The sequence below is a fragment of the Myxocyprinus asiaticus genome, chromosome 48 (assembly GCF_019703515.2).
Source record: "Myxocyprinus asiaticus isolate MX2 ecotype Aquarium Trade chromosome 48, UBuf_Myxa_2, whole genome shotgun sequence".
Classification (NCBI taxonomy): domain Eukaryota; kingdom Metazoa; phylum Chordata; class Actinopteri; order Cypriniformes; family Catostomidae; genus Myxocyprinus; species Myxocyprinus asiaticus.
Genome location: NC_059391.1, coordinates 25,277,005 through 25,294,232, shown reverse-complemented (window position 1 = coordinate 25,294,232; position 17,228 = coordinate 25,277,005). Strand labels below are relative to the sequence as shown.

The window sequence follows — 17,228 nt, the reverse complement described above, 5'->3', positions numbered from 1 at the left end:
CAGAAGAATTGTTCAGGATACAAAGAAAAACCTCAGAAGAAATACAGGCTGCTCTGGAAAAAGATGGTGTGGTTGTTTCAAGGAGCACTGACAACTGTCTGCAAGACAACTATGAAGATCAGTGAACAACAAACTACAGCAAAAAACAAAATTACTTCTTTAAAGAACTACAGATAGAGTGATTTAAGTGTGACCTGTTCTTGTAGAGTTAAACTGTCAGATACATTTCTGCATATGGATGGTTGACAACACTTGAAATGTATGGCATGCAGGGCATGAAGTGTAGTCTATATTTTTAGAGGCTATAATTGGCCTCCATGTCTTTCAAGTTTTTCCACCATTTTTAATCACCTTTAACTTTTTTGCAGTTCACTTCAGTAGTCAGTCCTGAGCACGAGTCACTCCATTATAGACAGCTCGGCAAATGTTTTTACCTTAATGCGTTCCAGGACTATATGAACCAGTGAACTTATGAACTGCAAGTATTGGGTCGCTGTAAATTTCGAATCTTTTGATTCTCCCATTTAAAATAAGTATATTGAAATCTAGAACTTGTAATCTGGAAAATCTCAGATATCTCCTGTGCAGATGTGAAGTGTGTGCTTGTTAAAATCACAACTGTTTGAGTGTTTATGATGGATCCCAGTCCCATCCGGACACATTACAACAGTTCCTGCATGGTGACGCATCTCGACCAATTCCATAGTCACATCCACATCCTTCAAAATACTGCACAAGACAGATTTACTGCACATGGGTGTATTAATGAGAGTGAGAAACATTAGTGTCTGGTGTGTGGTTGATGCTGGAACAGGTTGTTGGATGCAGCAGTCTAAAGAGTGAGACAGCAGCACTGCCAGTGGGCGGGATAGAGAGTTAAGGCGAGAGGGGAGGGACAGGGTGAGCGAGAGACACAAGACAGTGAGGCAACATACAATCACAAAGAGAGGAGAGAGATAGAGTAATAAAGGAGAACAAGTGTAGCGAGGGACCAGAGAAAAGAAAGAGAGCAGGACAATCCGAAGATCAAGATGCCACCCAACTTTGCCGGCACCTGGAAAATGAAGAGCAGCGAGAATTTTGATGAACTTCTGAAAGCTCTTGGTAATATTGCATTTCATCTGATCCATCTGTGTAGCGATAATCTTCACATCCATGATTGTATCTTCTTCAGATGTTCATGTTAGAAGGGAAAGGGCTGGAGACATCTTGGAGAAAACAGTGAGATGTATCAGGCTACATTTAGGTCTTAAAAAAGATGGTATTGTGTAGTAGAATGCGAGAGTGCATGTTTATTCACATTTATCACAGATTATGTCTGGAGCCTGCAGGACTATCTGGTAAATGTGGGTCACTAAACAGATAAAGTTAGCTGAGGACAACTCTGAAGATGTATAGGAGTGTTTGTATTTGAAACATAACCGATTTGTTAGATTTAAACTAGGCTTCAACACTGGCAGCCTGGAGCTAAACTCTGGGCGTGATGGTGGGGGGGGGGGGGGGGGTCTCTCAGGAGAAGCATCTGAGAACAAGAAGACTTAAGCAAGTCTCCATTTGCTCTTCATTTAATCTAATGGATGTCTCTGAGAAACATTTGAAGCATTTAAGTGATCTCATTTTATATTTATCTTTCCATTTGGTAAGATGAAGGGAGAGAACACAGCTTTTATTGAGCTGTCACACTATTCTGTTACGATATGATTATGACACTATTTATGATTCAAATTTTGCATGGTGCAAAGAAGTTGCATAACTGTGGATGTTTTTTAGGTTGCAAACTGCTGTTTTTCCAACAAGGGTGGCTTTCTCTAAACTGGGTACCAGGATGAGGTTTAGGGGACCAAGACAAAAGAGAAGGGAAGGGAAGATAAACTCCTGAGAATTTGTCTCAGAAGAAAATAAAACAAATCACATAATGATTTTTAGCCGCCTGCTAGTCTTACCATAAAATCTGTGCTGTGGTCCAAACCAAAGAGAGAGAAAAAGAGAGGGAGTGAGAGAGAGAGAGGAAAACTAAATTAAATATCTAACTTCTCACACAAACCCAGAATTCCTCAAATTCCCAGAGCCAGTGCCTGGCAGTTTTGCATGGCCGATATTTGTAAACAAACTCTTCTGAGGACTTTATAATTTAAGACAACAGCGAACCTGAAATGATGTTAAATTAGAATTAAAGGGGAAAAAAAAGAGTCCAGACTGGCAGAGGGTATTTCTGCTCAGATTCAGCTTTGAAATACTCCAAATGAAAGCTCTCATTCTTTCTAACTTCACAATTTACAAAATCTAGACTGCATCCTAATTCGCATAGTTTCTACTATACGCACTACAAGTATGTATTTATGTATCATACAGCTTGGCTCGTATGAAAAGGCTATTCCCGTAGAGACCAACCAATCAACACACAGAATTTCAAATCGATACAATACAGGCATCAGATTCTACCTAGACTCCTATCCAAACACTTTATTTTAAGAAAGGAAACATATGTGAACAAATTTGGTTACTCAATCTATATTTATACATGCAATGTGAATAACATGTTATACTCTGCCCTTGACTCTTTTCAAACCCTGATGTTTTCTTTCTTTCCTGGTACAGAACACAAGTTATTTTCCTATTAAAATTATGGTTAGGTTTAGGGTTTGGGTAATGGGTTAGACTTTATGGTTAGGTTTAGGTTTGGAATAGGGATTAAACTTCATAACATCATTCGTAACAAAATTCGTAAACCAAATTCATTGGTTTGTTTACTGTTCTCTATGGGTGTAAAAGCCGTACGGTTTTATACTAGCAAAGTCGTATCTTTTCGCTCTCTCTTATTATTACTATGACACTGGTAGTTGGTATTTAGACACAACAATTTAATAAAATTGTATACAAGTACAGATGTTGTGTAGTTGTGTTGTATAGTTGTTTTAATATTGTTTGGTTGGAAATGAATTGATTTGGTTGCATAGATTTTGACTACTGAGTTGTTTTTCAGGAGTAATAAGTAATTAATTAATATGGAAGTTAATAGGAGAATTACTAGAAATTCTCATTTTAAATATTTATATAAATTGAATGCAATGTTATATTCAAATGAAATTTTGTATAAACCTTGATATATATATATATATTCACAGGCATCACCCTGGTTTAGCTGTAGTTAATGTATATTTTGAAATGTAAAAAAAATTCTCAATTTTGTAATAAAAAAAAAAAACTGACATCATACTGATTAACGTTTATATTTTTCAGTTAACATGCCAAAAACATGTATGAATAGCTAAGAAGTTATAAATGAGCTACAATATGGTTTTTGATGAAAACAATTGTATTATGAATGTTTTATAGGTTTAAAACTCCACCGGCTCAAAACTGACCCACAAATGCAAAAGGTGTATGCAGATTTTGAATGCAATAGGAGGTTTAAGGACATGCTATCGTGTCATAAAATTGCACAGACCCCTATGTCGTATACTGTTTATGTTTGCATGCAAGTGTTAACATCTAGTAAATTTAGTTACCTTAAAATGTATAACTACTTTGATACATTTGATACATTCTGTTCCCCTCCAGGTGTGAACGCCATGCTCCGGAAAGTGGCCGGTGCTGCTGCAGCCAAACCCCACGTGGAGATCCGACAGGATGGAGAGCAGTTCTACATCAAGACCTCCACCTCTGTTCGCACCACTGAAATTAACTTCCGTGTTGGAGAGGAGTTCAACGAGGAGACGGTGGATGGCAGGAAATGTAAGGTGAGACATGCTTGTTTCAGAAACTATCCTCAGACCAAACCAAAAAGAAAACAGCAGATCTAATCTCAGATCAGTTACTGAAGATTGAAAGTGTGGTCCAACCGTGGTTCATTTAAACATCTTAATTTCAAGATAACATTACACACATCAACCTTGTATATCTAATAAACACAGCACCAAAGTACATGAAGTTAGTAATATACCACATATTTGCTATGTAAGGACGGTGACAGAAAACAAAGAAGAGGTCCAGAATTACATAGACAGATTTTGAAAGCGAGACACCGACCTGGTTGAGCTTCACAACAAGCAGTTAAGCCCTTAGAAACCACCCAGATCCATGACATCAGGACAGTATGGGTCCTGGAAAACATGAACAAAAGTCATCTGGAAACTATGAGTAGAAATGCCACTCAAAATCTAGAAATTGATTGCAAGTGATAATATATCAGTCTTAAAGACAGACCTGCTTGAAGGTTGTTATGTAATGTTATATGCCTCTGTAAAAACTAAAAGTCAGTGTTATTTCATTTTCATTTATAAAAAGGGGTTAATTGCCAAATTCCCAGGGCAGTACTACATTACCTACAATCCTGAAGTGCAATTTACCAACCATGGAAACGAGAACCATGGCAGTCTCCACATTGGGACGTTTTTTTCAGGCAAGCAGAAGCTAACAGGGTAATGTTAGCTAGCTACCTACATGACGCTGCGCTTAAATACAGTGGTTGTGTTTTCTGATAAGAAAATACATAAAAAAGGCACAAAACACCATCCAATCAATTATTACATGATAAAAGAAGTTAAGTAAACATTTGTGATTTTTACCTATTTTTTCAGGCTAGTAGAGAATGGATACTTTTAGCTAGCTAGCTAACTAGTGTTGCACTTAAAATACAGTGGTAGTGTTTTCTGATAAGAAAATACATTCGAAAAATGCACAAAACACCATCCAATCATTTATTTCCTCATTGAAGAAGTTAAGTACACAGTTGTGTGTTTTTCACCAATTCTTAAGGCTAGCAGAGGCTAACAGGGTAAAGCTAGCTAGCTAGCTCCCAACCTAACATTGTGTTTAAAATAAATACTGTAGGTGATATTTTTTTTAAATTACAAACATACATTAAAAAGGCACAAAATCACTATCCAGTCATTTATTCCCTCATTTAAAAAAGTTAAGTACACTGTTGTGTGTGATTTTCACAATTGTTTCAGGCTGGCTAGTTATATATATATATATATGGAGGCCTATGGAGAAAATGAATGTGAAAAATGCTTCCGGAACACTGGCAGTCACTGTTGAGCATAGTCACTTAGTTTTATGTAGATTTTGGACAGTTGCTGCCACCTGTAACTGCATACAGTTCTGGGAATGGAAGGCTGTTGTTTTTCTGATATCTTCCCCGGACATCTTGGACTCTGATTTCAGTAGATACACGCACAGACACGTTTATGTAGATTTACATTAGCTCACAGTTACAAAGCATTGCCTTGAATCCACCAGGATAAATTAGTTACTAACGAACAGCAATTTTCTCAGCAAGAGTTTGTTCATCTTCTCTAATTTCCTTCCAGATGAATCTTAATCTCTCGATATTATCCTTAATCGTGTTTTTAGACCTTTTGCAGAGGTGCCGTTTTTTTTGTTGCTGGTGCTAGCAGTTGAATCCACCCTGTAACTCGACCAGATCTAGTGATCCTTGCATTCACATTCAACAAAAGCCATTCTACACAATAAAATCTGGAACCTCTTCCATAAAACTGAGAAATGGAGCCCTTTATATTTTATTTCAGTGACCTTAACAACGCCGTCTAACCGAGTGAAATGATGGCATCATCAAACTGGGAGAAATCTAAACCTTTAGAATGCAGAGCTCAGCAGAGGGTCAACTCTGATGGGTTTTTGGAAATGAAAGTTGAGAGTTTTGGGGATAAAACCAAAAATAATGTTTTAGACAAGAGCAGGAGGGCAGCTACCTGATTTTAAATGTCAAATTCTTCTAATTATTTCCTCATCATGAGCAGTGCGATAACCGACTACATCAGAGTTTTTGTCCTAACCAGCTGTGACCGCATTAAGCGGTGACGACAACAAGCGATAGAACATTTTGGTGATTGCATTGCGCTGAGTAGCCCCGCCCATCATAATCGTTACATGTATATTAAAATGCAAATATGTTGTGATTGACTGTGATTGTCACGTTGCACAGCAGTTTCGCATTCAGTATGGATAAAAACTTATTGCTTATCGCTAGAAATTTGTCAGCATGATCTCATGAAATTTACCTGAACATGACAGCATTTTTGCAATGCTGTATTACATGTTTGGCTGCAGTATTCTGGTGAGATGTGCAGCTGTGGGCGCCAAAAGCGAGTAAAATGGTATCCTATTCAGACCAGGTTTTAAGGTGAATTTTAGATGGATGTTTTACTGAATAAATCATACCTCCACAACCTAAAACTTTTGCCTGAACCTAATAGTTTTAAAATATAAATGAGATGTGAAAAAAGATATCCTTACCTAATCAACGCCTAAACCTAACCATTACCCCTCTGTACAATTGTAGTGAGCAGAATAGCATCTTAGAATGCACAACATGTCAAAACTTGAGGTGAATGGGTTACAACAGTAGAAGACTACGTCGGGTTCCACTTCTGTCAGCCATGAACAGAAAGCTGAGGCTGCAGTGAGCACAGGCTCACCAAAACTGGACAGTTTAATCTTGGGAAAACATAGCCTGGTCTGATGAATCTCAATTTCTGCTGAGATACTCAAATGGTAAGCTCACTGCAGCCTCAGCTTTTTGTTCTTGGCTGACAGAAGTGGAACCTGACTTGGTCTTCTGTTGTGGTAGCCCATCGGCCTCATGGTTCGATGTGTTGTGCATTCTGAGATGCTATTCTGCTCACAACAATTGTACAGAGGGGTTATCTGAGTTACCGTAGCCTTTCTGTCAGCTTGAACCAGTCTGGCCATTCTCTGTTGACCTCTCTTATCAACAAGGCATTTCTGTCCACAGAACTGTCGCTCGCTGGATGTTTTCTGCTTTTGGCACCATTCTGAGTAAATTCTAGAGACTGTTGTGCATGAAAATCCCAGGAGATCAGCAGTTACAGAAATACTCAAACCAGCCCATCTGGCACCAACAATCATGCCACAGTCGAAATCACTGAGGTCATATTTTTTCCCCATTCTGATGGTTAATGTGAACATAAACTGAAGCTCCTGACCCGTATCTGCATGATTTTATGCATTGCACTGCTGCCACACAATTGGCTGATTAGATAATCACATGAATAAGTAGGTGTACAGGTGTTCCTTATTAGGTGGTCGCTGAGTGTAGGTCACATTCTGACTAATACGTTTACGCCTCTCATCCACACAGGAATGGCGTCTTTTCTCCATCGACTGTGGAATAATCAAGATGCAGATTTATTTTTTTATTCCCAAAAAATTCATCAAGTCAGTCTTAACTTTGGAGATTTGCTGAGAGATTAATTTATCATGGAAGTGGCTTTGTTTTTTTCCTAATAATGAAAGGACAGGTGTATAGACAGAGATTTGACCTAATTTTATTCTGGAATAGACAGCAATGGGAGGGGGATTATTTGGGAGTCTTGCAGCCCCTGAGAGACGCATTACTGTCTGTCTTGAACAGTGTGTGTGTGTGTGTGTGTGTGGGGATATCTTCACATGGGTCTTTATGACCTAGATATACTTTTGGGACCAAAATTGTTGAAAAATGTCACAAAAAGTTAAAGATACATGAAAAAAAAAAAAAAAAACTATTTTAGGGGACATTCTAAAAATGAAGAATGGTTTATAAAGACTTCATCCTTTTCTAAAATGCCAAGCGTTTAGAGTTTAGCTAGGGTTATGTAATGTAATGTAGTAGTGAGTAAATCCGGTCTTATTGGGTACAAAATATGAATGAAACCAACACTTAAACCAACATTGTGGATTAAACCCACATTAATGTCTTAATGTGCCTGAAAATGTAAAAATGTTGGTGTGAGGGTTAGGTTTAGGGGCAGGGTTATGGTTAGGGAATAGAAGATCATTAGCTCAGTTTAAAAACAATAGTAGTCAGTGGTAAGATACCACTATGATAGAAAAGCAAATGTGGGTGTGAGAGACATTATATGTGCTGTGTCACGCTGTGCACATTATTATTATTAGCAGTACATCAGATCCCAGCAGGTCAGATTCACACCCCATATGCACTACAACGTGACAAGACTACAATGCTACTGTTATAAACAAAGCATCAGTTGTGTTCCTGCGATGTACACAGCTTTGTTGATTCTAATGTGAGCATTTAATTTTGTCGCCTTCTGACCCTCTGATTTGTGACATGTAACACCATTTCAGCTAAAACAACAAGAAAGAATGGTTTTCAGTCAAAAATGACTATTCTAAAAAGATAGTTCCAACACTAAAGTCTGATGGGATGAGCCACATTTGAAGTAAAACAGCCGATATACACACACCTGTGATCGCACATAAGTTGACTTCTATGTTAATCTGCCATGCAGCATTTGTGTCTTGTTTTCCAGAGAAAATATCTAAACATCCTTAAAACGTGATGCGTTTAATCATGTTACTATACCTACATTTTTGCGAAATAAGTTTTATGTGGCTTGTTGTGCGTATCGCGACAGTTTCCTGGTGAAATGAACACTAGAGGCGCTATAACAACGATTTGTATTCCCTTTCACACAAATTACGAGTAAAATGGCAGATTATCAGTTAATAAACCCTTACTTTTCACCCTGTTACTCAAACAATGCTATCTTATGACATCAAAACACTTTAACTATCGCACATGACTTGAAAGACAATACATTTTAACGTTTGCATTTCATAACCAACTACATTTAAAAGCTTGTTCACATACAATCAAATTGCACAGTAGCTCAACTGATATTGCATTGCACTTGAGATGTAAAGGAGCGGGTATGAGTCCTGAAGAGCACGTGAGTTGACATGTGAGCTGAAAGTGTCATAGAAGTGGTTACTTTTTTAGGTTTAGGTGTAAAGCTGAGGGTAGGGAGGTTGGTTTTGTTGATTTAAAACTTGAGGGAATTACCCTTATAAACCTCATTTGTTTGGAGGAAAATTGAACTTGCTTTTAGCGCCACACAGTGGACATTTCACATCAGAACTGCCACGATACAAGGAACCACATTGCAAAAATGCTGCCACAGTCACGTAACTTTCATGAGATCAGGTTGTTTACTTAAGTGCAATGTACGCTAAGCACAAAACTATTAGTATATATAATTGTATTAAAATAATTTTTATTATGATTAAATAAAATAAATGTAACTAGTGAATTTTATAGTATTTGCCGCTGTTTTTTATTTAAGTCATTTATTTAAGCCTTTATTTACCCAAGTTCACTTGCTGTTGTAGGGGGGCAAAGGCAAAAAAAGGCAAGAGAATCAAACCACGGCCACAGTACTATGTTTTCATTTGGAAACGCATAGATTTTGCTAAGTTTACACCTTTTTAATCCACTGAAAATGGACAATGGTCAAAAACGCTCTCCATAACCGCATACTTTGGAAAACGATGACGTTAGGAAATTGAAAACGGATTAGTGTGGATGATTTGGCATCAAAGTAATCCAGCCATTTTCTAGGCCGGTTGCTATAGAGACAGACTGTTCACCTGCCACAGGGCAGAAGGCAGACTCAATGATCGTCAGCGAGAGAAAATGAAACGGCGAGAAAGGATGGGTGGCAAAACAATGCCATAGCTAATCGACTCCTAGAGCTTTTGTTTTTGGGGAGAGCATGATGGGGAGTTTGGTTTTTATTTTGCTCTGATTCATTTAAAAAGAGGGATTTTATGATTTAGTTGCTTTCACACACTGCAAGAAACTGCAAGAGAGACAAAAAAACGTAGCTATACTTTGGGGACAAATTTGTGTCCCCATGAAGTGAGCTTAATCTGACAAAACATCCCTTTAGGGACATCCTCAACTGGAAAAACTATTTAAAAAATGCAAATACTGTTCATAGGTGTAGGGTTTGTTTTCGGTTCAGTCTGTAGTCGTTATCAATGGCTGTATATTAAAACAACAGAAGCTATAGTATGTCTTTATTTAGCCAAGTTAACGTGTGTGTGTGTGTGTGTGTGTGTCACTGTCATCAAGAGTTTTTGTTCGTCTGAGCGAGACGAATGAGTGTGTCAGGACGCTGTACACAGTCTCATTTAAGATCAAGCTGCATAAATGAGTTTAAACACAGCGCCTGAGGCCAGAGAGCGAGATAGAGAGAAGAGAGATGAATGCTGTCTGATCGCTGATGCTGTATTGCTGCAGTTCTCTAATATTGTTCAGTTATCTATACCATCAAACAAAACATTATTATATTAAAGGGATAGTTAACCCAAAAATGAAAATTCTGTCATTCACTCATCTACCTCATGTCTTTCCTAACCCGTATGACTTTCTTACTAATATGGAACACAAAAGGAGATGTTTTAATGAATATTTGAATAACACTTTTCCAGTGTTGGGGAGTAGTTCACTAAAAGTAGCAACGCTTCTAATTTAAAGGGATAGTTAATTCAATAATGAAAATTCTCTCATCATTTACTCACCCTCATGCCATTCCAGATGTCTGACTTTCTTTCATCAGCAGAGCACAAATTAATATTTTTAGAAGAATATCTCAGCTCTGTTGGTCCTCACAATGTGTGGTGAATGGTGACCAGATCTCAGAAGGTTCAAAAAGGACATAAAGGCAGCATAAAAGTAATCCATACGACTCCAGTGGTTTAATCCATGTCTTCTGAAGCAATATGATAAGTGTGGATGAGAAACAGATCAATATTTAAGTCCTTTTTTTGCTATAAATCTGCACTTTCACTTTCACTTTGACATTCTGGTGTTGAAGTCACTTTCACGTTCAGCCACCTACTGGTTGGGGCTGAGCAAAGGTGGAGATTTATAGTTCTGTTTCACACCCACACCTATCATATCACTTCAGAGGATATAGATTTAACCACTGTAGACTTATGAATTACTTTTATGCTGCCTTTATGTGGTTTTTGGATCTTTTGAGTTCTGGTCATCATTCACTTGAATTGTATAGACCTACAGAATTGAAATATTCTTCTAAAAATCTTTCTTTATGTTCTGCACATGAAAGAAAGTCATACACATCTGGGATGGCATGGGAGTAAGTAAATGAGGGAATTTTCATATTTGGGTGAACTATCCCTTTAAATGCATTTTTCAGGAGCATGACAGAAGCTCAGCTCTTTTGACAATAAAAAGTTTTTCCAGTAACAAGCCACATTTTCTAATGACTAGCACTGTTGCATCACAAAACATTGTATTACGAATGCAGCAATGGAGCTGAGGGAACTCCGATTAATTTTAGTGAGTCAGTTCTTTCAGACAGTTCATATAAATGAACCAGATTACAAAAATGATTCGTTGCTTCACCTGAGCCCCGCACAGCCCTAAAGGGACTTTGCCTTCTTTTTTTAAGCAAATTATTTAGTGTACTGCTGCTGTTTATCACTATATTTAAATTCAGTTATATGAAATGTTTTATTTGTGTATATAGTTCATCTAGTTTATTTGCAGTTTATACGTAATCTAGTTTATTTGTGTATATTAAGTATTAATTGCTTTTTGTTATTTTCAATTCACTTGGTATCAGAACTGATCGCAGAATTAAATAAAATCATCCGATTGTTAAATATCTTAAATATTTTCTTCTTTAAATAGCTTCAATGTAGTTAGCAACTTTTTTTTAAGCTTGTTGTGTATCTTACTAAAAAAGAGTAGCTTGAGTAGCTTGACTGTAGTTCAACTGCTCAAAGTAGCTTCCCCAACACTTGTCTTTTCAATACAATTGCAGTGGATAGTGCCTCACTTTAAAGCTTAAAAAGGACCCAAAAGTATCATTAAAGTAGTAGCCAGTGTGACTTGTGTGTAATTTTCCAAGTCTTCAGAAGGCATATGATAAACTCGAAAAACCCTAAATAAACTCATAAAATCTAAATAAATAAATCTCACAGCGCTCATGAATGCTCAACGGATGTCAAGATTTTCACTGAAAAATTAATTTTGGGTTGCTTCTTATGAAAACCTATTGTATGACTTCGGAAGACTTGGAATATGATGCACAGGTTGCATGGACTACTTTTATCATACTTTTTGGTCCTTTTTAAGCTTTAAAAGAGGCACTATTCACTGCTATTGCATAAGGTTGAGTAAATTATGATTTTTAATGTGAACTATTTCTTTAATGCAGTGCTCTAACTCTTATTGTGTGTGTTATCTGTAGAGTTTTCCCACGTGGGAGACAGAGAATAAAATCTACTGCAAACAGACACTGGTGGGTGGGGACGGACCCATTACATACTGGAGCAGAGAGCTGCGTGGAGACGAACTTATCTTGGTAAGACACACAAAACCCAAATTAACATTTTGTTGCTCAGACGTTGCTCTTTCATTTCTCATTAGATATAATGGTGTTTTCTATTATATTTCACTGAAGCATCAACTTTGTCTCAGATGTTACTCATAAAACTCCTGAGATTAATTTCTAGTATTTTTTAAATAAATGGGATATCCTGTTTCTAATTTCTACCTCTCCAGAAGGGAGGGTCTGGGTGATTTTACATCATGGCAGAGTTCACTGTGATCATATTTTATTAGTTCAGATAGAACACAGCCTATGGATTTTTTCCATATAGCGCAATGTTTTAAGCCAGACAGACAGAGAGAGAGAGAAAGAGAGAGAGAGAGAGAGAGAGAGAGAGAGAGAGAGAGAGACAGTGGGTGTGAGATTGTTAATGGAGCAAATCGATCTGAGACGAACAGAGTAGCTCTCAGATTCCTCTTCTCAATTCTCACATATTTAGGTGAATTTGGGGGAGATATATTTGACGCCAAAATCAAACGAACTTTTAAATGACCTTTTTTTTTTTTTTGCATTGTGACATTATTTTCATGAACATTAAGCACATTTAAACCTCCTCCCCAAATCTTTAAACCTCCTGTAATGCAAAAAATCAAAACTCATTACTGTAACATAAATTCTTTTTTAAAAATGTAAAAAATTATTATTTTTTTTTTTTAAAAACTATGTATTATTTGTAAAGTACAGATGTACATTGTGGTAATGTTTGTTGTACTAAAGAAAAAACATCTATAAAATATTTTATAAAAACAGATGGAATTAAGATTTTTTTTTTTGTTTTTTTTTTTTTTACAGTATTACTTTACTGTATTACACTTCTATAGTAATAAGAATGATATATTTTTTGCATTTCAGAATAAAATCGTCATGAAAATAATGCCACAGTGCTAAAAATCTTAATGGCCCTAAAAATAGGCTTCATTTTCTTTAGGTGAAATATAAATTCTTTTAAACAAAAAAAATAATACAAACATTTAATGGAAACACTTTACAATACGGTTGTATACATCTACATGAGTTAACATGAAAGAACAATAAACAATACTACTTAATCTTGGTTCATGTAAATTTTAACATACTATAATAATACGTCTTTAAAATAAAAAGTTGCCAATATACTGTAAACAGGGTGTTTCTTCAACTTCTGCCAATTTAACGTACTAGGGGTTGTTTGTTTTTAAACTAGCATTTTTTTTTAAATAACTTGTTTCTTTTTGTTATATGAAGGTAACATTAAAACTGACTTAGAAATGTTTTATCATTTAGTTTTGGTACTTTTCAAATGTTGATATTACTGAGGAACCCAAAGACCCAGACCAAGACTTTCAATAATAAACTATGAAAATACATTATGTAAAACAATTATTATGTTTAAAACTATGATCATCTAAACAAAGAGTGAAATAAAAATAAACAATTGTAATATTTTTGGAGCGAAAATGATTTCTATAAATCTCTCAGAAATTACAACTGTCCCACAGTTGTGGTGTCATTTCCATCACACCAAACAATTTTGCCCCTAATAAAGTTTTTTTAAATTTTTTTTTATTTTTTTATTTTTTTAAGTTAGGTAAAAAAAAAAAATTTTTTTAAAAACATTCTATGTAAATATCACTTGATTCTTTTTTTAAATTATTATTTTACCGGCCATAATTTCCAATCAAGCTTTTATTTTTATACCCAATTATACAAAAATTGTGAAAATATTATTTAATTTTGAGACTTTTTGATGCACAAAATGTTAGCTATGAAATTTGCCTTAGCTAGACAAAGGAGTAGGCGATTTTATTTCAAAAACATTGAAAATGTCATTTCCATCAGCGTCATTTCCACCACAGAATTCTATTAAACACAATAAAGAATGCTAGATTAGAATTTGAGGTGGTAATGACACTGTGGTGGGAATTTTCATGACTTTCAGGGGGAAAAAAATTACAGAAAAACAAAAAATCTCCTGTCGTGCATGTATATACTTTTTGGGGTGAAATATGTCCTGGTCATTTCTTTGTGAGATTAATCCATTTGAAATTGAATACTGTGGAACTAACACACACACTTAAACACACCATACAGCCTGATGTCCTGTGAAAAGAACACTATAACATCGTAAATTCAGAACAGCATCAGAATAACATTTCAGATCTCTCCTCCAGCCACAGCATGTTATCTTAAAGGCATAAACTATGATTAAGTGGAAACATTTGAGCTGATTTTCTACTGCGATACACCGGCATGAATCCAAATTCAACAATAAAATAAGAGGGTTATGAATCAGTTCCAGGATAGAGACTCCTGACAACCCCTGAGAGCGAATGTCAGATAGTTATTCAGTCTGAATACACCGGAATGTGAAAAACTGTCCAAAATAAATCCAGGTCTGGTCCAGATCACAGCCGCACTCTTTAAATCTGACACTCAGGCAGCTTGAAAAATTCTCACGGGTTTGCAAGTGAATTCAGAGCTCGGAACAACAATCCCAGAATGCAGCATTGATTTTCTTTGGCATTTCACTTTGAATCTAGGACACATTTGAATAAGACAAACATGCTTCGTTTAGTTTAGTCCACAAAAAAAGTACAATAGGGATTATTGGAGGCTCTGATTGTCTTTATTTCGTAAACACAACATAATGGAGGTTAACTGAAGGACGCTATCGGCTGATCGTGCTTGCTAGGACAAGCATAACAAACCACTAACCATATGAACAGTATTAATTTTGCATGTAACTCCATCCACAGCGTTTGTGCTACAGACATGCATGATACCACAAATTGTGCAACTTGTTGAGGAGAAGTGGGCAATTACTTTTCTAAGTAATTGGAATTGCCTGGCGTCACAGTTTTTCATGTTCCTTGCTTTCATTCCCAGATCTTTGGGGCCGACGACGTGGTTTGCACACGGATTTACGTACGGGAATGAGGTGGATTGTCAACAGAGACAGCAACCAAACCATGAATAACGCAACCAGTCAGCCCTGCATCCCAAGATGTGTCCAAAACAAACCCCAAACCCTTCATGCATGTCAAGCGGTGAACGTGCATCCGTGCAGTGCATTGTGGAATTTCAGTTCACAACTGTGACCTCCATGTTCCTCCAGTTTAACTTTAATTGTCACTCTTTCCTTCTCTCTAACTCTCTTTGTCCTTTTGTTTTCACAGATATGTGTATTGCAAACAAAAACAGGAACCGAAATAAAAAAGGAACCAAACATCTGAATAGTCTCATTCTCTGTCACATATTGTCTAAAGGTTTAAATGTAAGTGTCATATTTTCTTGACATCTAATAAAGATTCAAAAGTAGAACCAAAAAGGGTTTGCCATACAAGAATATATATATATTTTTTTACTTTTCCACGAAATTTTTTTTAACTAATAATGTTATTTTTTTTATTCTCCAAAAATCCATATAGCCAACTCAAGAACTATATACAGCAAAACCATAATGCTTGATTAGAAGAGGGTTCTTTGCTCAACCTAAGAAATTACAAAGAACCTTTATTAGTGGTATCTGACACCTTAGCAACCACAGAGCAACACACTGGCATTGTGGCAACGAGTTTTGCACAGATAATCACCACTCACATTGTCTTCAGAAAATTAAAAAAATCTTGTTTTTAACAGTTGTTTGTAGAGAATCTACTGGCTGGTTTTTCAACTCTTTGGATCTCATTACACACAGATTTTGCCCCACTGTCAGATTCCAGCGGGTGGCAGAGGCAGATAAGGGAACAGACAGATCCATCCTTTATGGGAACGCATTTATCGCCAACACTGAAATGTGTGATCAGATTTAGGGGGTGTCATGCTCAGAGAAAACAAATTCAAACACACACACAAAGTGGTGGTTTAACCCTTAAATCAAGACAAAGAAAGGCTAAACACTGCATCTACAGTGAGAGCGAGCGACACAACGCAACAAAACTAGAACACTCCCATTATAATAAACAAAGCTGTCTACAAGGCAAGCAGACCATGCCACAAAACGAGAAGGTATGCCGTTATAATTGACAGAACTAGAACATTTGTTATGATCAACCAAGTGATCTACAAAGAAAGTGGTGCATCAAAGCTAGAACATTTGTTATGATCCACGACATTGTCTTCACTGACTTTCTACAAAATTAGAATGCTTCCATTATAATCAACAATGCTGTCTACACTGCAGGCAAGGAACTCAACAAATCTAGAACACTTTTATTATAATCAACAGTGCTGTTTACTGGGGGCCTGGGTAGCTCAGCGAGTATTGAAGCTGATTAACACCCCTGGAGTCGTGAGTTCAAATCCAGGGTGTGCTGAGTGACTCCAGCCAGGTCTCCTAAGCACCCAAATTGGCCCATTTGCTAGGGAGGGTAGAGTCACATGGGGTAACCTCCTTGTGGCCGCAATTAGTGGTTCTCACTCTCATTGGGATAAGCTGTGCGTGGATCACGGAGAGTAGCATGAGCCTCCACATGCTGGGAGTCTCTACGGTGTCATGCACAACGAGCCATGTGATAAGATGTTTGGATTGACTGTCTCAGAAGCGGAGGCAACTGAGACTTGTCCTCTGCCACCCGGATTGATGTGAGTAACCGTGCCACCACGAGAACCTACTAAGTAGTGGGATTTGGGCATTCCAAATTGGGGAGAAAAGGGGATAAAAAAAAAAACTGCAAGTGAGCAAAGCAACAAAACTAGAACACTTTTGTTATAATTAACAGTGCTGTCTACACTGCAATCGAGTAATGTAACAAAATTAAAACACTTTTGTGATGATCAACAGCACTGTCTACACTGCAAGTGAGCAACATAACAAAATTGGAACGCTTCCTTGGAACACTTCCATTTTAATCAGCGACGCTGTCTACACTGCAAGTGGCAACGTAACAAAATTGGAACGCTTCCATTTTAATCAGGAGACGCTGTCTACACTGCAAGTGAACAACGCAACAAAATTGGAATGCTTCCATTTTAATCAGATATGCTGTCTACACTGCAAGTGAGCAACATAACAAAATTGGAACGCTTCCATTTTAATCAGGAGACGCTGTCTACACT

General features: G+C 36.9%; 1 protein-coding gene across 1 annotated transcript; it reads left to right on the top strand.

Moving 5' to 3' along the window:
* Nucleotides 1-914: 914 nt before the first annotated feature.
* LOC127437157 (cellular retinoic acid-binding protein 1-like) lies at nucleotides 915-15,398 on the top strand. The gene is made up of 4 exons (XM_051691871.1): nucleotides 915-1,104; nucleotides 3,562-3,740; nucleotides 12,051-12,164; nucleotides 15,057-15,398. The coding sequence occupies exons 1-4, from the start codon at nucleotides 1,032-1,034 to the stop codon at nucleotides 15,105-15,107; spliced, it is 417 nt and encodes a 138-aa protein (XP_051547831.1). The 5' UTR covers nucleotides 915-1,031; the 3' UTR covers nucleotides 15,108-15,398.
* Nucleotides 15,399-17,228: the final 1,830 nt, after the last annotated feature.